Raw genomic sequence first — 19,698 nt, forward strand, 5'->3', positions numbered from 1 at the left:
AGTCTCATCACATGCCATAGCAAATAATAAGTATGTAATCTATGTACATAAATGTGTATGTTATTACTTTTATTTCTTAGTTAGGTTATAGTTATATAATATATAGTCATTAGCTTAAATGCTCAATGTAATATTCAAATTTAAAAATACTTATATTATTTCATGTAAAGAGTATTCGTTATAGACACAAACACACAATATAGATTAAACTCTACACGTTAAGTAAATATAAATTAAAACATATTGTATCCATGTAATTTACAGATACTTAGATTTTATATCCAAAATACAAGGTGGGGGGCACCCGTGTTTTTACATTTTCCCATAATATTAAGGAAAACCTGTCATGGGATAACACGATGCTCATTCTGTACATAAAAAATAAATTTTAAGTGCCTTTGCTCTTAATAGTAATAAACATATTTATAACTATTATAAATAAACAATAATTCTTGCCATCGAGGTAAATAATAGTGTTATAAATATATACCTACCTACATTAAAACCATGGAATAGTGTTTCATTTAAAAATATATAATAAAATTAAACATGGTTTTTTCAGTATAAATTATGTATAATTATTTAAATACACGATTGTCGATTGAATATATTATTTCAAAAACATGATATTATTGAAATTAAAATAATAATAGGTACAATTTTTCGGATAAATATTTTATAATATACTTTACAAACAATTAAGTACCAATTGCTGAACGTAAAACTAGTTTTTCAATAAATTAAAATCCCAAAAACTTGTCTATTTAATTATAGGTTAAATAATATGCGTGTTTTATTCTGTATAAAATAAAATAAGGTAAATGGAGTAATAAATAGATGGATATCAAAGTTCATTAAACTAAAAAGGATTATGTATATTTTTTTAAAGAAACGTGTAGCAATACAGATATATTCTATAACTATCTATATGATCTAATAAAATAATGGTTTTTTAAATAATATAATTCACATAATGATTCACAATCAATAATGAAATGTTTGCGAAAAAAATGAATATTGAATAACTTGAATCTCGAATCACCTGTCATTTATATTCTCATTGTCACTGGAAAAAACCTACGATTTAATATTGATTGAAACTATTCAAATTCTTAATCGTTATCTACGAATAGCTAAATTAATTAAGCAAATTAGATAAAACCTTACATTTACAACAATGAGAAAAGTAGACGAAATACTTGAAAAGAAATTCACAAAGAGTGGGAACAATTTAATTTAAAATAACCATTATTACGGAAATATAATCAAACAAGGTACAAAACTACGAAACATACAAAATAGAAATAGAATATTATTATCGTCTCGATTAAAATATATTATGTGTAATATAGACTATTTATAAAGTCATAAGTTAATAATACAAATTATGAGAAACCTAATTTGCGACTATTTAAAATCGCATTAAAACTGAATGTTGCGGATGCAATATAAGAATGTGTACTTAAAAAACGATTAATACTAATGTGTTCCAGTGATGAAGATTGCAATGCAACAATTATTGTAATTCTCGTAGGTACCCAAATAACATTAATAATGAACGTTATTTATAAAATATAAGTAGGAATAAATCAAAATATTTACTATAATATTATAAAGTTACGGCTCACAAAATGTAATAACGATTACCTAGTATGTTCTAATTTTTGCTCTTTATTTGTGACCGCTTCTAAGGTGAAGATTCCCTAAATTTGTCAAACTTTGGACAGTCATACAATTATAACATAAAATCGATTTCTTGAGTGTTAAACAGAACAAAAAGACGGGGAAATAATTAACGTTTTAATACTATACATTACAATAATAAAACATACCTACTTGAAGTCAAGAATCTCTGAACAACTTTTATTTTCAAATAGTATTATCTATGAATATAATATATCATAGGTTTGTGCCTCTATAGTCTATGTCCTATGGGAGTTTCGGAAATAAAAAATCCAGGAAAAAAGCTCCGGAAAAAATTACATTTAATTCAATTATTATTCTTTATTAGTTATTTTTTTAATGTCATAATATATTTGATGTAATTTTTCTTTCTTTCACGGCGGATCAATATTGAAGTAATCAAAGAAAAGCCTCTTCGAAGTATTACGATACCTTAGGATAACATGACAGATTTCCGGCTATTGAGCATTAAGAACGTACCAGATCTACAACAGCCGTTAACGGCCATGCAGAATGCGATTTTTATGTTCAAAATCAAACCGGTCTAGTAGTCCTGCCAGTGATTTTTCCACGCCAAATCAATGTTTATGTGATCGAATAATAGTCTCCTGGAAAAATTGAGGTACCGGAGCATCATGACTTATCTGCTGATATTGTCGGTTACCGGCCAGAAGCTGCAACAGCTGAACGTGTTCGACGTGGCCGCTCCAATCGGTTATGGGGAGGTGACTCCTTAAGGTCAGTAGGAGGTTGGTGCAGTGTACCTGGTACCATCGTCGGTACGGAAATGATACCTGACTCTGTGAGACGACGAGTATAGTTTAGATTTGGAGGATGGAAAATTTGTGTTAATCCTGCGTTTATCCTGTGTCATTGATCAAGGAATGATCACGTTACCCGGACATGTTATAAATATTTACAAGATATGTTACCTATTTGCTATTAAGTGCGGAATAATTTTGTTCCATGTATATTATATGTATCATAAAATATGAAAATTACTTGTTTACAAATCACTTGTTAATTCAATTGACTGGTAGAGGTATATGAAATAAAACAATTAATAACGCGATAATTCTATAACAATGTAGTTAACTATTTAGCAGATTTATAATATTGAAAATAGTAATTGTCGTTATTTTTTACGGGAATATCTTAGTTGCAAAATTGAATATTTTAACTTAACAAAATCATTGCCAAAGACCAAAGTTCGTTATTTTGACAGATGTTTTAAAAGCTACTTTATAACAATAATATTATAGTAATTGCATTATTTTAGGCAAAAATATAAAATTAAAACACTTAATGGTTTTAAATTATTTGTATACAATTTATATTTTGATAAAAAGTGTCTATAGTCCTAAACATAATTACTTTACTTTAGTTTTTATTTATAAAATAGGTAGACAAATCACTAGATTATAATATATAAACCACAATTCTGCTTAGCTGAGCTTACAGAGATTGTTGTACCTAACTATATATTAGTAATGACTTTATACGTAGGTATTTTTGTGCTACAAGTCTTAATAGTATAAACAATAATTATTGTCAGTCAAATATTCGATGAATAACAGAATATTTGATAATCGAATACTCAATAATCGAATAACATAGTCATAATGCCATATAATATATATATTAGTGCAAAACACTATTTTAACACTATTATTTACATCATGAGTGCAAGATGAAATAGGTAAATATTCCATACATCTAACTCTAGACTTATATTTTTTGTTTTTTAATATTTCCATTTTGGTATAGCTTTATTATGAGTATAGTATAAAGATAAGTGAAAAATAAAGAAATTGTCTTTGCTGTAGTATATTAATTAATGCTGAGTCGCATGAACAATCATTAAACATTTAACCGATCAATTGTGAGCTGATGGATCTTGCTTAAACATGATTTAGTGGCCCATTATTGGTTCATTACATTTTATCGAACCATTAAATTAATACATTTTTCATGCGACCCGGCATAATAGTAACTATTAACACACTGTATTCGATAATTCGTAAATGTGTGAAACAATTATATATTAATTAATTCACACCTAGTAAAAAAGTGATAATAAAATAAAATCAGTAGGTACTTATTTTCTTTCAGCTTTCTTTGTTTGTAGTGTAAGTTCAACAAGAAATAAGGTACGAATTTCTCGGTCGAATAGGCCAATTCTCGACTCCGATAGAAATTTAAAATCTCCGTGGGCCGAAAAGTTTCAATCCGACGCTGGATACAACAATATAGCATTATAGCGTATGTCATCGATGTAAGCGTGACGAAAGACTTTATTTGAAGGGTGGTAGCTGGTAAGTGTCATGGATATTATTGGCATTTAAATTATTTATTATATAAATAATAATTTTTTTTTACTAAAATAAAGTTTTCCTGAAACTTAATGTTATAGAATACTTTTGTCGTTATTAAACAATATATAAAAATAATTATTTACAAAAATGTACATTGTTTGGGGGAACTTACAGTTTACCGATGTAAAGATATTCATTACAATTGATATAATGACAACAATAAGGATAACGCAATAATAATAAAATCAGTAAAGGATGTGGTACTAATAATAAATATTAGATATTAATATTTAATTTGACACAGTTATATACTTCTATTTTTTTTATTAGTATTATTGTGTAAAAACATCACGAGGGCGTCCTAATTTGAGCTGACAACGGATAGAGTATAGGCTTGTCACTTAGATGAAAATATAGCACAATATTGCTTGTGCGTTTTAGTTGGACGAAAACGTTACGAAATAAATGTTTTATATATATAATATAATCTATTATAATAGAAGTTTTTATTGTAGATATATAGTGATAGTGGTGGACGGTATAGTAGATAGTTATTACTTATCAGTCTATGTGAAGGACTTCGTTTCTAACGAGCCAAGGCGCATTTGTAATTGCAGTTCTTAATATTTTGGATTGGAAAACCTGAACTTTGCTAATATGTTTTGGCGCAGTTGCCCCAAATAGGGTCAGTAATGAATTTCAGAGGCCGTAGAATCTGTTTGTAAAAAAGTAAGGTGAATTTCGACACAGAGAAATTTGTTGATTAATTGAGGATAACAGAATTATAAGCCGTTGATAACCTTGATCATAGGCGTGAGCAGACTTTTGGTTCCGGGGGTGCACACTAAAAATTAGGGCCCACAATAATTTTGAAAACAATTATAGATACAGACAAATGTTTTAAAAATATCAAATGCACTAAATATATTTATTTTATTTTATTATACATTCTAAAAAATATTACATGACAATATATAGATATACAATCTTATAATGATAATCGACGTTTAAAAGGAACAACATTTTTGAATTCGTTAATAATTTCATTGGTTTAATTTACATTTAGGTAATTAATAATTAGGGCCCTTGTCGTTTTTGGTGAAGGGTCGGAGTGCCTGGTCACCCCCTGTGCGCACGCTTATGACCTTAATATGTGTAAAATGTTCGATGTTAAAAATGATTATCAATGAAAAACGTATAAGATTTATAGAGTTGTAACTTGTAAGTCTAGTAGAGTACAATGAATAAATCGAAAATATAATAGGTACATATTGCATTCTACAAATATAAATGTATGCTATTGGGAACCGAAAGGAACATGCTGGACATTAACCTAACCTAATTATATCTAACACAAGACGGCTATATAGTATTCGCGAATCAACGTAGTGGCGTATTGTCAAAGTTTTTATTTTTTGGCAGAGAGTCTCTAACGCATGTTTTTACAACCTCTTTTAGGGGCGTACCCCGTACAGTATATTGTATACGTACAATAGCGTACGCAAGATTTTAGTTCGGTTAGGGTTTCACCTGAGTAAATAATTTAAATTATTATTTTATAAATAGTTTTTATATAATTAGTTATAACAAATTATAGTTAGTCTCAAATTTAGTCTACATTTAGAACTCTCGAGTGTTCAGCCAGGACACCTGGTCATCTATAGAGCCTCATCGGGTGGTAATAAACTGGGTAATTATCGATGGACGATGATACACGATGATACACCATATGAAGGTTATGGCAGACGTTTAGCGATGTTCTAAATTAGCCAAAAAAACTGAAACTATAACTATCTACGTCTTTGTCATATTCAACAATTTATTTTATATCTATTTAAAATGACCAACAATTTGATCGACTCTGTATTGAAATTGTGATGGATAAGATTTTTTTATTAAAGGAAGACATTTCGGGGGGGGGGGGTATACCTTATACGTTATAGTAATAATTTATATAATTCACAAAAAAAATATTTTCATTCTATTATAGACAATTAATTAATATATTAAAGAAAAAAAATTTTTATCTTTTTGACTGACTGGAACCTTAAGGGAATATTAAATGTATCGCTTTTTCAGACTAATAGACCTATTTTAATTTTTGATATATTATATTAAGGTACAATAATGTATACAATAATACAAACATCTTATTAGTATTAAAAATAATAATCTTTGTATTTACTAATAAATTCGCATCGCTTAAAAAAGTTAAGATTAACTAGATTTCATTAAATTTTTATAATTTAATTATAGTATCTTATTATGTATACTCTACGTATAATTTGTATACAGATAAACAGTGAACAGTTTACAATAAAATTCGTAAGATCGAATAACTTTAATAATATCCACGCTAAATGCTAATATATGCCTATTATAACAATTATTATCAAAATTATTGATTACATAATTTATTAGTATACTAATAATATAGGTACAATTTGGTATACAAAAATATACATACAAATCATACAATGTGCTATAACATGGGTACGATACCTGTAAGTTTTCAGCCACAAAAAAATAATTTTTAAATTCGAACCAGTAGTTCCTGAGATTAGCGCGTTCAAACACACAAACTCTACAGCTTTATATATTTGTATAGAAATAGATATAATAGTATAGATAATTTAACAATTTCTTATTGATATTTTTTTAAAAGACCGACATTTTTAAATAACTACTTATATAAAATATTAATTTTGGCGCAAATGATATGTCATTTTTGTACCTTTGGCGCTTATGTCATACAGCCATTTTACACAAAATATGTTTTTGTTTATTAAAATTATAAATTATAACCATGTTTACACAAATCTCTAATAAGTTTAACTATAGTTAGTAAATGAGATGTCATTAAAAAAAAGTTTTAAACAGTATAAATTATTTAGTGTACTAAAATAAAATGATTGTATATAGGTACCGATTAAAAATAATGACATATTATCAAATTTAAACGTATATCCTCAATTAGTTTTCTAGACATCTAGGGTGCATCCCATTCTTTGGATAACTGCAGTGATAATAGTGTACACGACAATTTATGCGACCAAGGAAAATATAAGAAGTAGATTAAAATAATAGTATATTACATGGTAGTAGTATAGTAGTATATATATTATATGTATACAGTGTACACATCATTGTATTTTTAACTATTGGTACCTACTATATATACCTAATATTTATAATATTATAGCAAATTATGTAAGTATCTACGCGCCTTTAAATATTATATAACAAATAATCATTTTTTTATGTAATTATGTAGGGTAATTTTTTTAATACATGAATAACGTGATAATATTACGGTATTATACATTTTATACATTTTATAGCTAAGACGTTTATAAATGATATTATTCTCTCATATTATACAGAGTGATTCACCAACCGCTCGCCTTATTTTCATTCTACAATAAGACAATAATGCAGTTATTCAAAATCTGAATTTTGGAGTTTTTAAATATATATTTAATAATCATGTTTTTAAACTCTTGAGATTTTTGTACCACAAAATTGATACAAGCTTCTATTTAAATTCATTATTAAAGGAAAAAATGGGGTGAGCATTCTTGGTAAATCACTCTGTATATAATTGTATAACAAGTTATCATATTCAAACTTCATAGAAGTAAGAAGAAAATAATATGCAAGGGGAAAAATTGTCTTATTTAACTTTTAACCTTTATATCAATAATTATTTTAATTCAATATAATATATATATCATTCGTCATACATTATTTATTTATGCATAACAGTTTTTTAATCAATATTTGTATACAAAACAAGTAATAAAAAAATTAAATTATCTGTTTCATAAATATATAATTTTTTACTGTCCTCAACTTTATACATAAAAAGTATTTTTTTCTTTTTTATCGAATTTCATCACTTTCATCTTTGCTTACTCATTTCATATAGTTTATAAATCGATATTATATTATACATAATAATATAATATTATGCTATATGTAATATGTATAGCATATACACTAAAATAGCATTAACTTCTTTCAATGCCATAAATATTTTTAAAATGTCACAACTGATATTAATTTGTTGTTGGATGTGATCTATAAAATAAGGAAACCCCAGAGAGATATATTAATTTTATGATAGCATAAAAGATATAATAATAACAGATATTTTCATTTTTGATGATTTATTGTACATATTTTCCTGTTATACACCTAATATACTATAATAGATACATTTTTATTGTCTAGTTTGTTTATATTATTAACATATTACCTAATACACGTATACTTATTACTCGTTATTATTCATTACTTGTAGTAGGCAACGTTTAACGTTAAACATGGTCTTGTCTAGACGACTAGACTATTATAATATATTGAATAGATATTTTTGACAAACATGTTATTCAACGAATCGCGGATGCTCGTATACATTTTCTGTGTTTTTTTTAATGATTACATTGAAGTACAAGAACAATAAAATCGCTGTTTAGCCATTTAAAATTTAAAAAAAATTAAATCTTAATTTTGATTACAAAGAATTATTTTATATTATATTACATGTATACATAATAAATAATTGATAATAACTAATAACTATAAAAACACTATCTAATAATGATTATGGGCTATAAAAGTTATAACCTTATTCTTTGAAAATAAATAACATAACCTAACAATCTATGACAGTGAGCAATAGGAAACAATGATATATCTTTATGATTATTCAATGTTGTAAATTAAATTGTATATTATTATTTTTAGTAGTATAGTTTCTATTTTTTTTATAACGAACACTGAACTTATATTGTATATTATATAACATAATAAGCACATATATTTCAGATATGATATTAGTTGTATTAGAAAATAAAAATTATTCAATTTTCTATGACAATAAATTAGCCATTAAGTATATTGGCTCTACCCAGTGTCATGGTGAACGGTGTTTTATGACGCCTAGGCATAAAGGTGAATGGTCATCATTTTGTGAGGTGGATACATTATGGTAACCAATAATATAAAACAAAAATTAAAATATTTACAGTCACATAATAATTATATATACCATATATGATATTAAAGGGACAAAGAGTGATACATGCTGTGCATCATGATTTATAAATGGCTCTACCCATATCTAAAATATCTATCCAGTAGCCACTGATCGCTATAATACTGTAATAAATGTATATAGGTTATAGGTATATATTTTCATATTAAGATAAAAATATTGCCCATTATTTATCATCATTTATCAAAATATGCTCGATGCATATAATTGTTTTTGAATTTTAAATTCATTATATCTGCGCACTTTAATTTTGACATAATTTGTGCAACCACAGAAGACAGAACTGATCATTTATAAATTAAACACAGTGAACACAATGAAACGTTTCATAACACTAAATGAGAGGTTTTCGTCAGTCTTCCCATACCTACAGACAGCTGAACATCAGGTAAATGGAGAACAGTCCAGATGGGCGACTATACACTATTATTTACTCGTGAACGTCGATTTTTATCTTTTTTTTTTTGTGTTTTTTTTTTTAGAAATTCAATATTATATTGATAGAGAAAAATTCAAATAAATTTAATTTTTAATAGCAGTATAACAACACTAACCTGCACAGTTTATATTTTTGTAAAGATAATTCAAAAATTGTATCAACTTAAAATAAAGATGTTTTTTTAAATCCATTCTTTAGGAATTTCCACAACGGCATAATTCATTCTCAAATTCATTTTTTAACTCTACTTTTTAAAAACTAAAAACAAATAATCGGATGAATGTTACACGAATATTGTAGATTTCTAAAATATTTTCCAATAATATATTATTATGTCCCATTTTCCTGCATAAATGTATCATATTGTGGAGGTTGTCTAATACCTACACAAATGCACAGCTTAATATATTGTTACTCCCATCATATTCAATAAACCGTCATAGAAATAACAAATCCTGCATTTTTTTAATTGTTTACTTCTTACACGTGATTTTGATACTTGGCAAAATGTACATCGCACACAATATAATATTCATTTTTATCAGTTCTTATTTTCTCACACATTATGTAATGTCTAGAATAAAATATAATCCCTTAATAAATATTATTATCTAACGTTTGAATAAATATCAAATTTTTACTTGATTGTCATTAGTGATAGCCGTAAAATCAAACCGTAAAATGGAAAATAACTATTCACGTGACCTACATTATAGTTTATATTTATGTTACTAAGATATGTGTAGTACAACTTGATACATATATATATACCTACCTAGAGTATAATTTTTAAATTTATACCAAACGGTCATACTTAGTGTTTCAATGCTGCCCTAAGCATATTATGTATAATTTATGCAATTCAATAAAAATGATGCGGATTTTTAAACTATTCATAAAAGTGTAATGTTATATCATGGTTTTTACTTCCATTGGTGTCATAATATTTATGCTCGTGTCATAATTTTTTATGCATTATAGATATCAGTAGCTTAATCCACGAGCAAAATAAGTTTACATAAACATAATTATATTATAATTCAAAATATATTTTATACGTACTTACCTAATAATTTTGTCGGTAAATTTTATTGAGACATCACTTTTCCATGGAAATAATGAAATTTCTAAGGATGTGTATTATAACTGTACTTTATTTATTTGAGTTGTATGGTAAGAATGATGAGAAGAAGAACTAATATAACATAATATACAAATGTATTAATAGTGATATAGATACTTATATTGTTTTTAATTATTGTAAACTATAATTTTATAATATAAACATCTATACAAATTTTGGACACTCGACAATTTTCTGTAATATAATTTGAATCCTACTGGCCAATGTTGCCACACGTTTTTAACCCAGGTCTAAAAAAAATAATTAATTACATACATTATAAAGGCCTTCACATAGTGCTCACTAAAATAATTAATTCATAATTGTTGTTAAACTCTATGGACAAGTATTAAAAATGCTTTAATGTTCAACTTCAATACCTTATCTATTAGAAAAGCGAATTTAGTTGGCATTTTTTGGGTGGGGGAATATATGGAGGCTTTAAGGGCTAATACACTCCCCAAAAAATCTCAAAAGCTATTTGTGCCTATGGTCAATATTAAAAAATGCCCAGTATTTTTCTTAATAATCAGAAAAACTGGAAGTTTTAAGCAAAACCAGCCATTGGTTAAATCGACAATTGGCATTTTCTGTATAGGCATATGGTACAATTTTTACAATACTTTGACTATTTTTGAACTATTTATAGACATTTAAAATTTTCTATTTTTTTTTTCGACTAAAGGTCATATTATATAAGTATATAACATATAGGTAGGTACGATCAGTGGCACATTTAGGTTTTTGTCATGGAGGGATATGATTTTATCCAGTAGCCCCGCTCTTAAAGCTAGAGGCTTTAAGTTAGGAATCCTAAAAATGTTGCATAATATATAAAGCCTATGTGGGGGGGATTAATCCTCTTGATCCCCCTCCTCCCGTAAATACACACTGGGTACAATGGTACATAAAAAATTATATATGTGCATTTCAACATACACACAATACATTTAATTATTTTAAGAACGAAAGCTATTTAAATTAATATCCTATGCCGGTTATATTAAAAAAATAACACAAAACTGTATACTTCAAATAATGTTTAAATATCCCATATCAGATTTTTTTTATATCTTGAAAATCCATGATACTTTAAGGCTTGTGCTATAGACGGTAGGTATTTATTCAATAGAATGGCCATTTGTATTTTACAAAATAACAAAGAGAGAAAATGGGATACCTAAGATGAATGGAGTATATAATTTTTTATTAATCGTAGTATCGACGCAACTATACGCAAGGGTAATATTGACGATTCCGATCTTTATTCACTAACCATATTCGAGGTGTGTGGGAAGCATTAACTCGGGTTCGATCAACACGATTCTTTAGGTTTATCAAAACAAAACCGCTATAACAATTTATCAAGAACCTCAATCTAAATAACGCATTCCAATACATAAATGCAGTATCGTACCTACCTACCTATACACTTTTTTCAAACACTGTTGATTATAATCGTTGTTGAAAATGTAAAATTATATTTTTTTTAAGAGTTTTTTCAATATGTTTTATGGATATATCATATATTATACACTATGAATAACAGAATAAAAGATGTACAATAATTTGGATAAATATAAATTTACCTTTAGGCTCATTAATTTAAGATAAATTAAATAGATAATTTACCCGTACTATAAGTATAATTAAATATTAATATTAAACTGGATATTATAAATAAAGCATTTCCGTGTACATATTAATTCATATCGTATTATAAATGAACAAATAACCTATTTTAAGTTTTACATTTACAGTTTGTAACCGGCTACTACAATTAGTAACAATCATATTTGGCTCAAAAATATTATTACATTATTACAAATGATTATGTATTATTTTTCCTTTTCACAGATTATAATTGGATATTAGTTTATTTACAAAGTAAGGTTTTTTTTACATAGGTACATATTACAACATCCAACATCATATTGAGTGCTTTGAATCAAATAATTTGCAATGAGTATGCACTTACATTGTAGTATGTACACAAATACATGGGACGACTCTGATAGATTTGGATAATAATCGTATAAACTGTAAATATAACAATTAGTGGGAAAAAATTTCGGTAAGTACCTACTTCAATACAAATTTTTCTATTATATAAATGTTAAAATGTATTTACATAATATATTTACTATATTTTATATTCCATAGTTTATTATTGTCAATGACCAGAGAAAATCGTTACCAGCTATTGATATAATAAGAAACCAGATAATATTTATTAAGAACATTTTCAGACAAATAATATATTATATACAACTATTATTTTGTATGGTACAATCCTCTCTGATATTTATTGAATTTTAAAAGATATCTAGTATCTACTATTCTATATAATTGCACGAATTAATTAATTAAATAGATCTTTCTTGGAATCGAATTTAATATTCATAATATATTATGTTACTTGACCATTATCATTGTATCTTGTTTGGGGCATAATTTTTTATAATAGTATTCGCAATATTTGTATTAAAGTGTAATCAAATCGTAGGTTTAATCAAATATTATAAGCCATAATAATGTTTTTCGTGCATACACTACAACATGTTTGTACTTTATTATGAACGTACAATATATTACCTTTATAATTTATTATCAATACAAATTTTGTAAAAAAAAGATCCTCGCCCGTTAAATATATAAAAATACAATTTTTAGTATACAAATACATTTAATGTATTCTGTATAAAGTAATAAGTATGTTGTATTTCAGATAGACCTTTCTATACTGAAAATCATAAACTCAAAAGCAGCACAATCGCCTATTCACATGACGTACAGTGTTATATTTTACCTCAAAATGAATAGTATCATTTTTTTTTTTATGTATTACACCTAACTGGATCGGATCGTTTCGCACACCACCCTGGGACAAGTTGTACAATGTACACATATATATATATATATATACTGGTATTGAATAATAGACTAAATAATAATGAATATTATATAATATATATGATGATCCGTATAATAATAAGGGTGAACAAATATAAAGGACGATCGAATCCGATTCGCACCGGTTGAATTTATGAATGATGAATCCATATTCAATAGGTATGAATAAGACTGCCGATCTATATATCATGCACATGTTATAGTTTTTAGAAACATGAAGTTTTTTTCTTTTTACAACACTTCATTGAAATGTTTAAGTATAGTGGTATTTTGACACCCGATTTAAACCCTACCACAATTCTCAGACACTCAGTATATTATATAATAATATATAGTAGTTTTATTTTGTATATTAATGATCATTTACAAATAAATAATAATACTGATGATATTATTTGAATGAAGTTTTTATAATATTAATATTTAATTGCTTAATTGTTTTGTTATAGAGAGTGCCTATATTATTATAGTAATAGTAAAAAGTACCTAAATACTCATTAGATATTTTTATCACGTATTCACATCATTCTATCCTCGACCAGAATAATTTAAATTATATTACCATACACACATTCTAAAATACGTAAACCGTTCAAATGTATTAACTTTAACATCATTTATACCTACATAATTTTTTTAAATGGTTAATAATAATAATATATACCCATAATACATGTATATATTATATATACTATATTACATATATTATATTATAAATTTGAAGACTAGCAAAATATTTCTCATTGAAAAAAAAACTGATTTAAAATACCACGTGATTCCGTCGTAGTTTGTGTTTTGTCTCTATAACATTCTGTTCCTAAAATAAAGTATGATTATTATTTTAAATACTTGGTGTGGATATATATTTATACTTCATTAAGCATGCGTGTTTTATTGTAATTTAATTGACTATAGTCTTTAATCGTGTGAGCCATCGCTAAATTTAAAACTTATTGAACATTTACTATTCCATATGACCATATATATAACGTTAACTACCATTTATAACATAATATTATATTATATTTTAATGTCAAGTTGATATAACTGTATCCATAGGGCATAGGCTATACAACCGGGTTAAAGTATTAAACCTTTAAGTATTAAAGTATACCTACTATTATATAAATGTATGGTAATATGATATTAAAATTCGTATTTATTTTATGAACCTCAAATAGTATGGTTGTAATAACATTTAGAGTGTTAAGAACTGAAGTTAGAGTAAAGTTGACGAGAATATAAAATATTTTAGTGCATAATATTATAATTAAATAAATAATAAGCACTTTTGTTTTATTCAAGTTTTTTTATAAAATTAATTATCAATAAGTATACTTAATATTTATAGGTAAATTATTGCATAAATAATCAAATAATTAATATAGATAGACCAAAACGACTAAAAACTCAAGTGTCACTATGATGAATTTCTTCCCAAAATATTAAAAATATATATTAATATAGTTTATTACAAACACGTCTTACTGTAAAAAGTATATGGTCGGCAGACGTTAATCAACTCGTGGCTTCATAACCTCGCCGGCGGCAACTTTCCCGAAACGTCGGTCCACAAAATCTATATTGAGAGGTTCTAAAGTCCGCGATCACCTGTACTTCGACAACCGTATACTGTGCAGGTATATGCTCGGTCAAAGTAACCACCATATATATCTGTGTGTGTACACGGTATTCAAGTTGCGACTGGGTAACCATGGTATTTTCCGTTGGTCACCGCGGTCCGCTTTCTCCTGGTCTCTCTCGCCATCGTCCGATTCACGACCGTTTTCGCATTGTCGTCTCCGAGCGCGTTCAGTTGTGCACAACGAAAACATTTCAGCAAAACTAGCCTGGAGCGAGCCTCCATTTATGTATACATAAATTTCAACGTGACGAAACACACCCTGCCAGTTCCCGAACGATTACGCCCCAGGGTGCTCGTAAAATGCACATCAGTCACAGGCACGGTTATATATCTACCCGTAAAGACTCACAGGTATTATACTATTATGTGATTTTCCTTTTAAGTTTTAGGAATAGTCACAATTTCGTGCGCTTGTACGACGCTTTTTTAGAAATGTAGTTCTATAATACTATATGAGGTATATATGGGAAATCCGAATAAAATCAGCTTGGTAAATGGTCCCTAAAATATTAAGTATTATTATATTAATATTTAATGTGAATAATTGTCGCTTGGTATTAGATATTCATATAATATATTACATAGTAATTTATAGATTATTAATTATTATCTTCAGTAGGTAGTGCAACGTTATTACTTATTGTTATTATATTATTATTGTGATTTGTGACCGATAACGTATAAATTATTCCTATAACTAAAAGTTAATAAAATATCGTAATTTGTAATTTGTATCTTCTCTACTATTAAGAATCTGAGAGCACACGAGTTGCATCCCGTAAAAAAGGTATACACGAATTGCGTCCAACATAAATTACATCAATCTTAAAATCTTGGCACACTTTTGAACATTCTAAATCAATAGCTTTAAATGCTTTGGAGTAAGAAATAGTTTGCTTATCTTTTAACAAAAAATTGTAAATAATTGGCAAAAAAATGTTGTACAATATTCAAACGTGCCATCAACATACACTGTTTTAATATTACTTAAAAATTCTTTTCACTTACAATTACTTACAATTTGTCGATTTATAACTGCTTCAGATAGCGCATCGTGGTATGGTCAGTATCACTCACGTTAAGTAAAATATCATAATTTTCGTTAATTTTTAAATAATATGCTGTACACGTTTTAACGGTACATTTCCAACGTTGAATATTACTAGCCAAACATTTATGAAAACAGAACTTATACTTGTCAATTATTTTTAATTTTTTTTGTTTTTCACTAATAATATTTTGCACTTCCATTTTAAAATGTATGTACACGAAAAAGTAACGAACGAAGACTGAACTGCAGTAAAATATATACTAAACTCAACAATTATTAACAGTAGATACTGTACCTAATCAAGTATTTTATATCAGCTTGGTAAATCCAGAATATTGTGAAACCAAATGCTATACACACATAAATATAATACAAAGCTTTAACGATATAGTATAGGTATAATAGAGGTCATATTTTATTGTTCACGATTACGAACTTGCTATCCATTATCGTAATTTATATTACTATCGAAACATAATATTAGAGCCCAGGCTATCTTATAATAATTAACACACCCCGGAGAACCCCTGAAAACGATATAAAACTCTACTACCTAACCCATGTATGGACGCAATTCGTGTATACCTTTTTACGGGACGCAACTAAGGTGCCCTGAAGAATCTAGGGACCTGGGACACTGCAATTATTTATATTTTACTTCATCCCAATTCACATCTAAAGATGATATTAGCGGTAGGCCAGGGGTTTCCGTTTTCTGACAAAGTGATTTCTACCCCGTTACCACCATGTCCGTTTTCCACCAAATGTTATAATATGAAACACGATGTTTGGTACATATAGATACATAAAACAGTATAATATAGTAATAATAAATGTAGTACATTATATATGTAGGTACATACTTCACTCTACACTCATGACGTGTACACTCGTACTCAATATACACATAAATAAAATTGAATCGCTGTACATCTACGTCGTGCATAATATCAAATTTTGTTCGAAGATTCGTTTGCGAGAAATACGACACCACGTCTTTGCGCGGTTACAATCGTGTAAAATAATGTAATGGTCGCGCATGTTTGAGTCGTCTTATTGTCCTAAAGAGCTGAACATTGTAAAATAATAATAATTTATACAAATATTCACAAAAAATATTATTATACAGTAAGTCAGTAACTGATATATCATTATACCGTCTGCGAACCGTAAAAGTGCGCTTGCGTGTGCGTTTGCGCGCATGGGTACCGGAAAATTCGCATGCCGCCGCGCCCAGCCGAGACGCCCCCCACCCACCCACCGATTGAAGATTCCGTTCGACCGATAGATGGCGCGGTGTCCCATCGACGAGGAGCGTATTGTTGCGTACGCGGTTACCGGTTGCAGCCGAAGAAAAAATAATAATAATATTATCCACGCACGCTGCCGCCGTGTGGTAGTACCAGACACCAGTACGGTATCGCAATCGTTCATAGTATTACGTCGCCGTCGTTGTCACCGCCGCCGCCGCCGCCGTCGTCCTCTCGATCGGTATCAGTGAGCGTTTTTCGTGTTTTCTTCTCGTGCGTGCGGTTCCCGTGTATTGTTTTAACGGATTTTCCGTTCGTCCGCGGATGTGCGACATCGCGTTTTCTGGTTGAATAGAATAATCCATCGAATCCGATATCGTCTTGAGTAACCACCCCCCCCATCAATTATCGAGCTGCGGGGCACCTGTAATCGTCTGATGATTTCCTATCTTGTCTCGACGCGATGGTAATTTCGTCGTCAACGGCGTACCGGCCGTGGCTCTACTGTTGTGCGACCGAGTGACGAGGAGCAACGGAAAACCAGGTTGTGTATAAACGTGAAAAAATATAGCGCGCTCGCGACTGCCGTCGTCCGTTTTCCGAACACCTTACGTTTTGTTCTCGCGTTCGAAGTGCCCGCGAAACGATGCCAGGTCTGCAGGGGTGGATTTTCGCGACGTTGCTGTTGACGCACGCGGTGCTCGAAACCCATCAGGTGGAAGAAAGAGGTGAGTGTATATTATAGAGTACGACGACAACAACGATTCGATATTTTTGTAAACAATATTTCTGTGTTATGCTCACAAAATATATTTCTCTTCGTATAGTTTGGTCTGATTCGCAAGAGGTTGTATTCGTATGGCATTTAAATAAATAATATATAACGTGTTAAGGTTTTTTATTCGATGTGTACACCGAATGGTGTAGATTTAGACAATATAGTACAACGGTGGTGACTGGTGGTGTCTTTGCCGTTGGCGCCAAAAGATCTTCGTGGAGGGTAAATTCGATGATTATAATATCATAATTTATCAAACTAAACCGATCTTTACATGCACATAATGAACAATTTGAATGGGACAACCGAAAATTTGTATTTGCCCTTTTCCAAACGGATTTTATTGGATAAGTCATAACACATAACACATGATATTATATTATAATTTTATCGTTTTTTTACATCCACCAAGACGAATAGGATCACGCGATGCTCAAGTATCGTGGGTAGTATTAATTCTTGCAATAACTCCCTTCGATCGGTTCATATGATATCTTAGCACTTAGCAGATAGAGCAGCGTACATTATTGTCGTATAGATTAGGCACTTATCTATTTAGTATTTACAATAACGGGGTCAAACACTTGATATCTCGCAGTACACCATAGTATAATTTATTTTATTTGCCTTTTATGTCTTTTATTAGTTTTATTCTTCTTTACTGTCTATTGCATGCGTGTGATAGGACACATTATTCCTCGATATCAAATAGATTATGAATTATGATAGTTCTTTTAAAAGTATAAATTCAATAAATTCTACGAATAACCACTTGGTTTTTTTATTAATCAACTGCTTAACTCCGCAGTTTAATGAATAATAATAATAATGCATTTTTATATTATTATTTTATAGACTCATTACAGTACGAGTACAATATTTGCATCTTTAACAATGAAAATATGTACGCATACCTATTTATTTAGGTACTGTATCATTTACCTAAACTGTAAATCAGTTTTAAAACATAAAATTTAAATACAGTGCTTGAAACCATTGAATTATTCATGTTTAATAAAACTTGTAATTCATATAGGTACAATCCAAAAAATAACAATAACTGACAGGTTAATTGGCAATTAAAATAACATACCTTCATTTTACGTCTTTACGTATTAATTCGCATTATTATAAACTACATTACTAGACAGTAGCTTGTTTTTAACTATTGTTTTACTACGTGATTAAATTGTTGAAAATATAAAACTATTCTAGATACGTTGTTGTTTTTAACATCAGTATTATGAAACTTATTATTTATTATTATTGTTAGATATTTTGAAATAGGTGGTTAATATTTGATTTTAGAAGTTGATCGTTGAATTTTTTAAATTCTTCAAGTAATAATATACCATTTACTAGTAGATACATTTTCAGTATTTAAAATTGTATTGATTACTCAGTAAAAATATTGAGAGATAAGTTAATGATATCTACTTAGC

The 19,698-nt window shown here is 28.3% G+C and overlaps 1 protein-coding gene across 1 annotated transcript in view; it reads left to right on the plus strand.

Moving 5' to 3' along the window:
• The first annotated feature begins 17,635 nt into the window (after window positions 1-17,635).
• LOC132944176 (epidermal growth factor receptor) overlaps window positions 17,636-19,698 on the plus strand; it is an 82,681-nt gene continuing 80,618 nt past the window's right edge. Inside the window, exon 1 of the mRNA XM_061013398.1 lies at window positions 17,636-18,206. Coding sequence (XP_060869381.1) covers window positions 18,125-18,206 — 82 coding nt within the window. The 5' untranslated portion in view covers window positions 17,636-18,124. The remainder of the gene's footprint in view (window positions 18,207-19,698) is intronic.

This window comes from Metopolophium dirhodum, chromosome 5 (genome assembly GCF_019925205.1).
Source record: "Metopolophium dirhodum isolate CAU chromosome 5, ASM1992520v1, whole genome shotgun sequence".
Classification (NCBI taxonomy): domain Eukaryota; kingdom Metazoa; phylum Arthropoda; class Insecta; order Hemiptera; family Aphididae; genus Metopolophium; species Metopolophium dirhodum.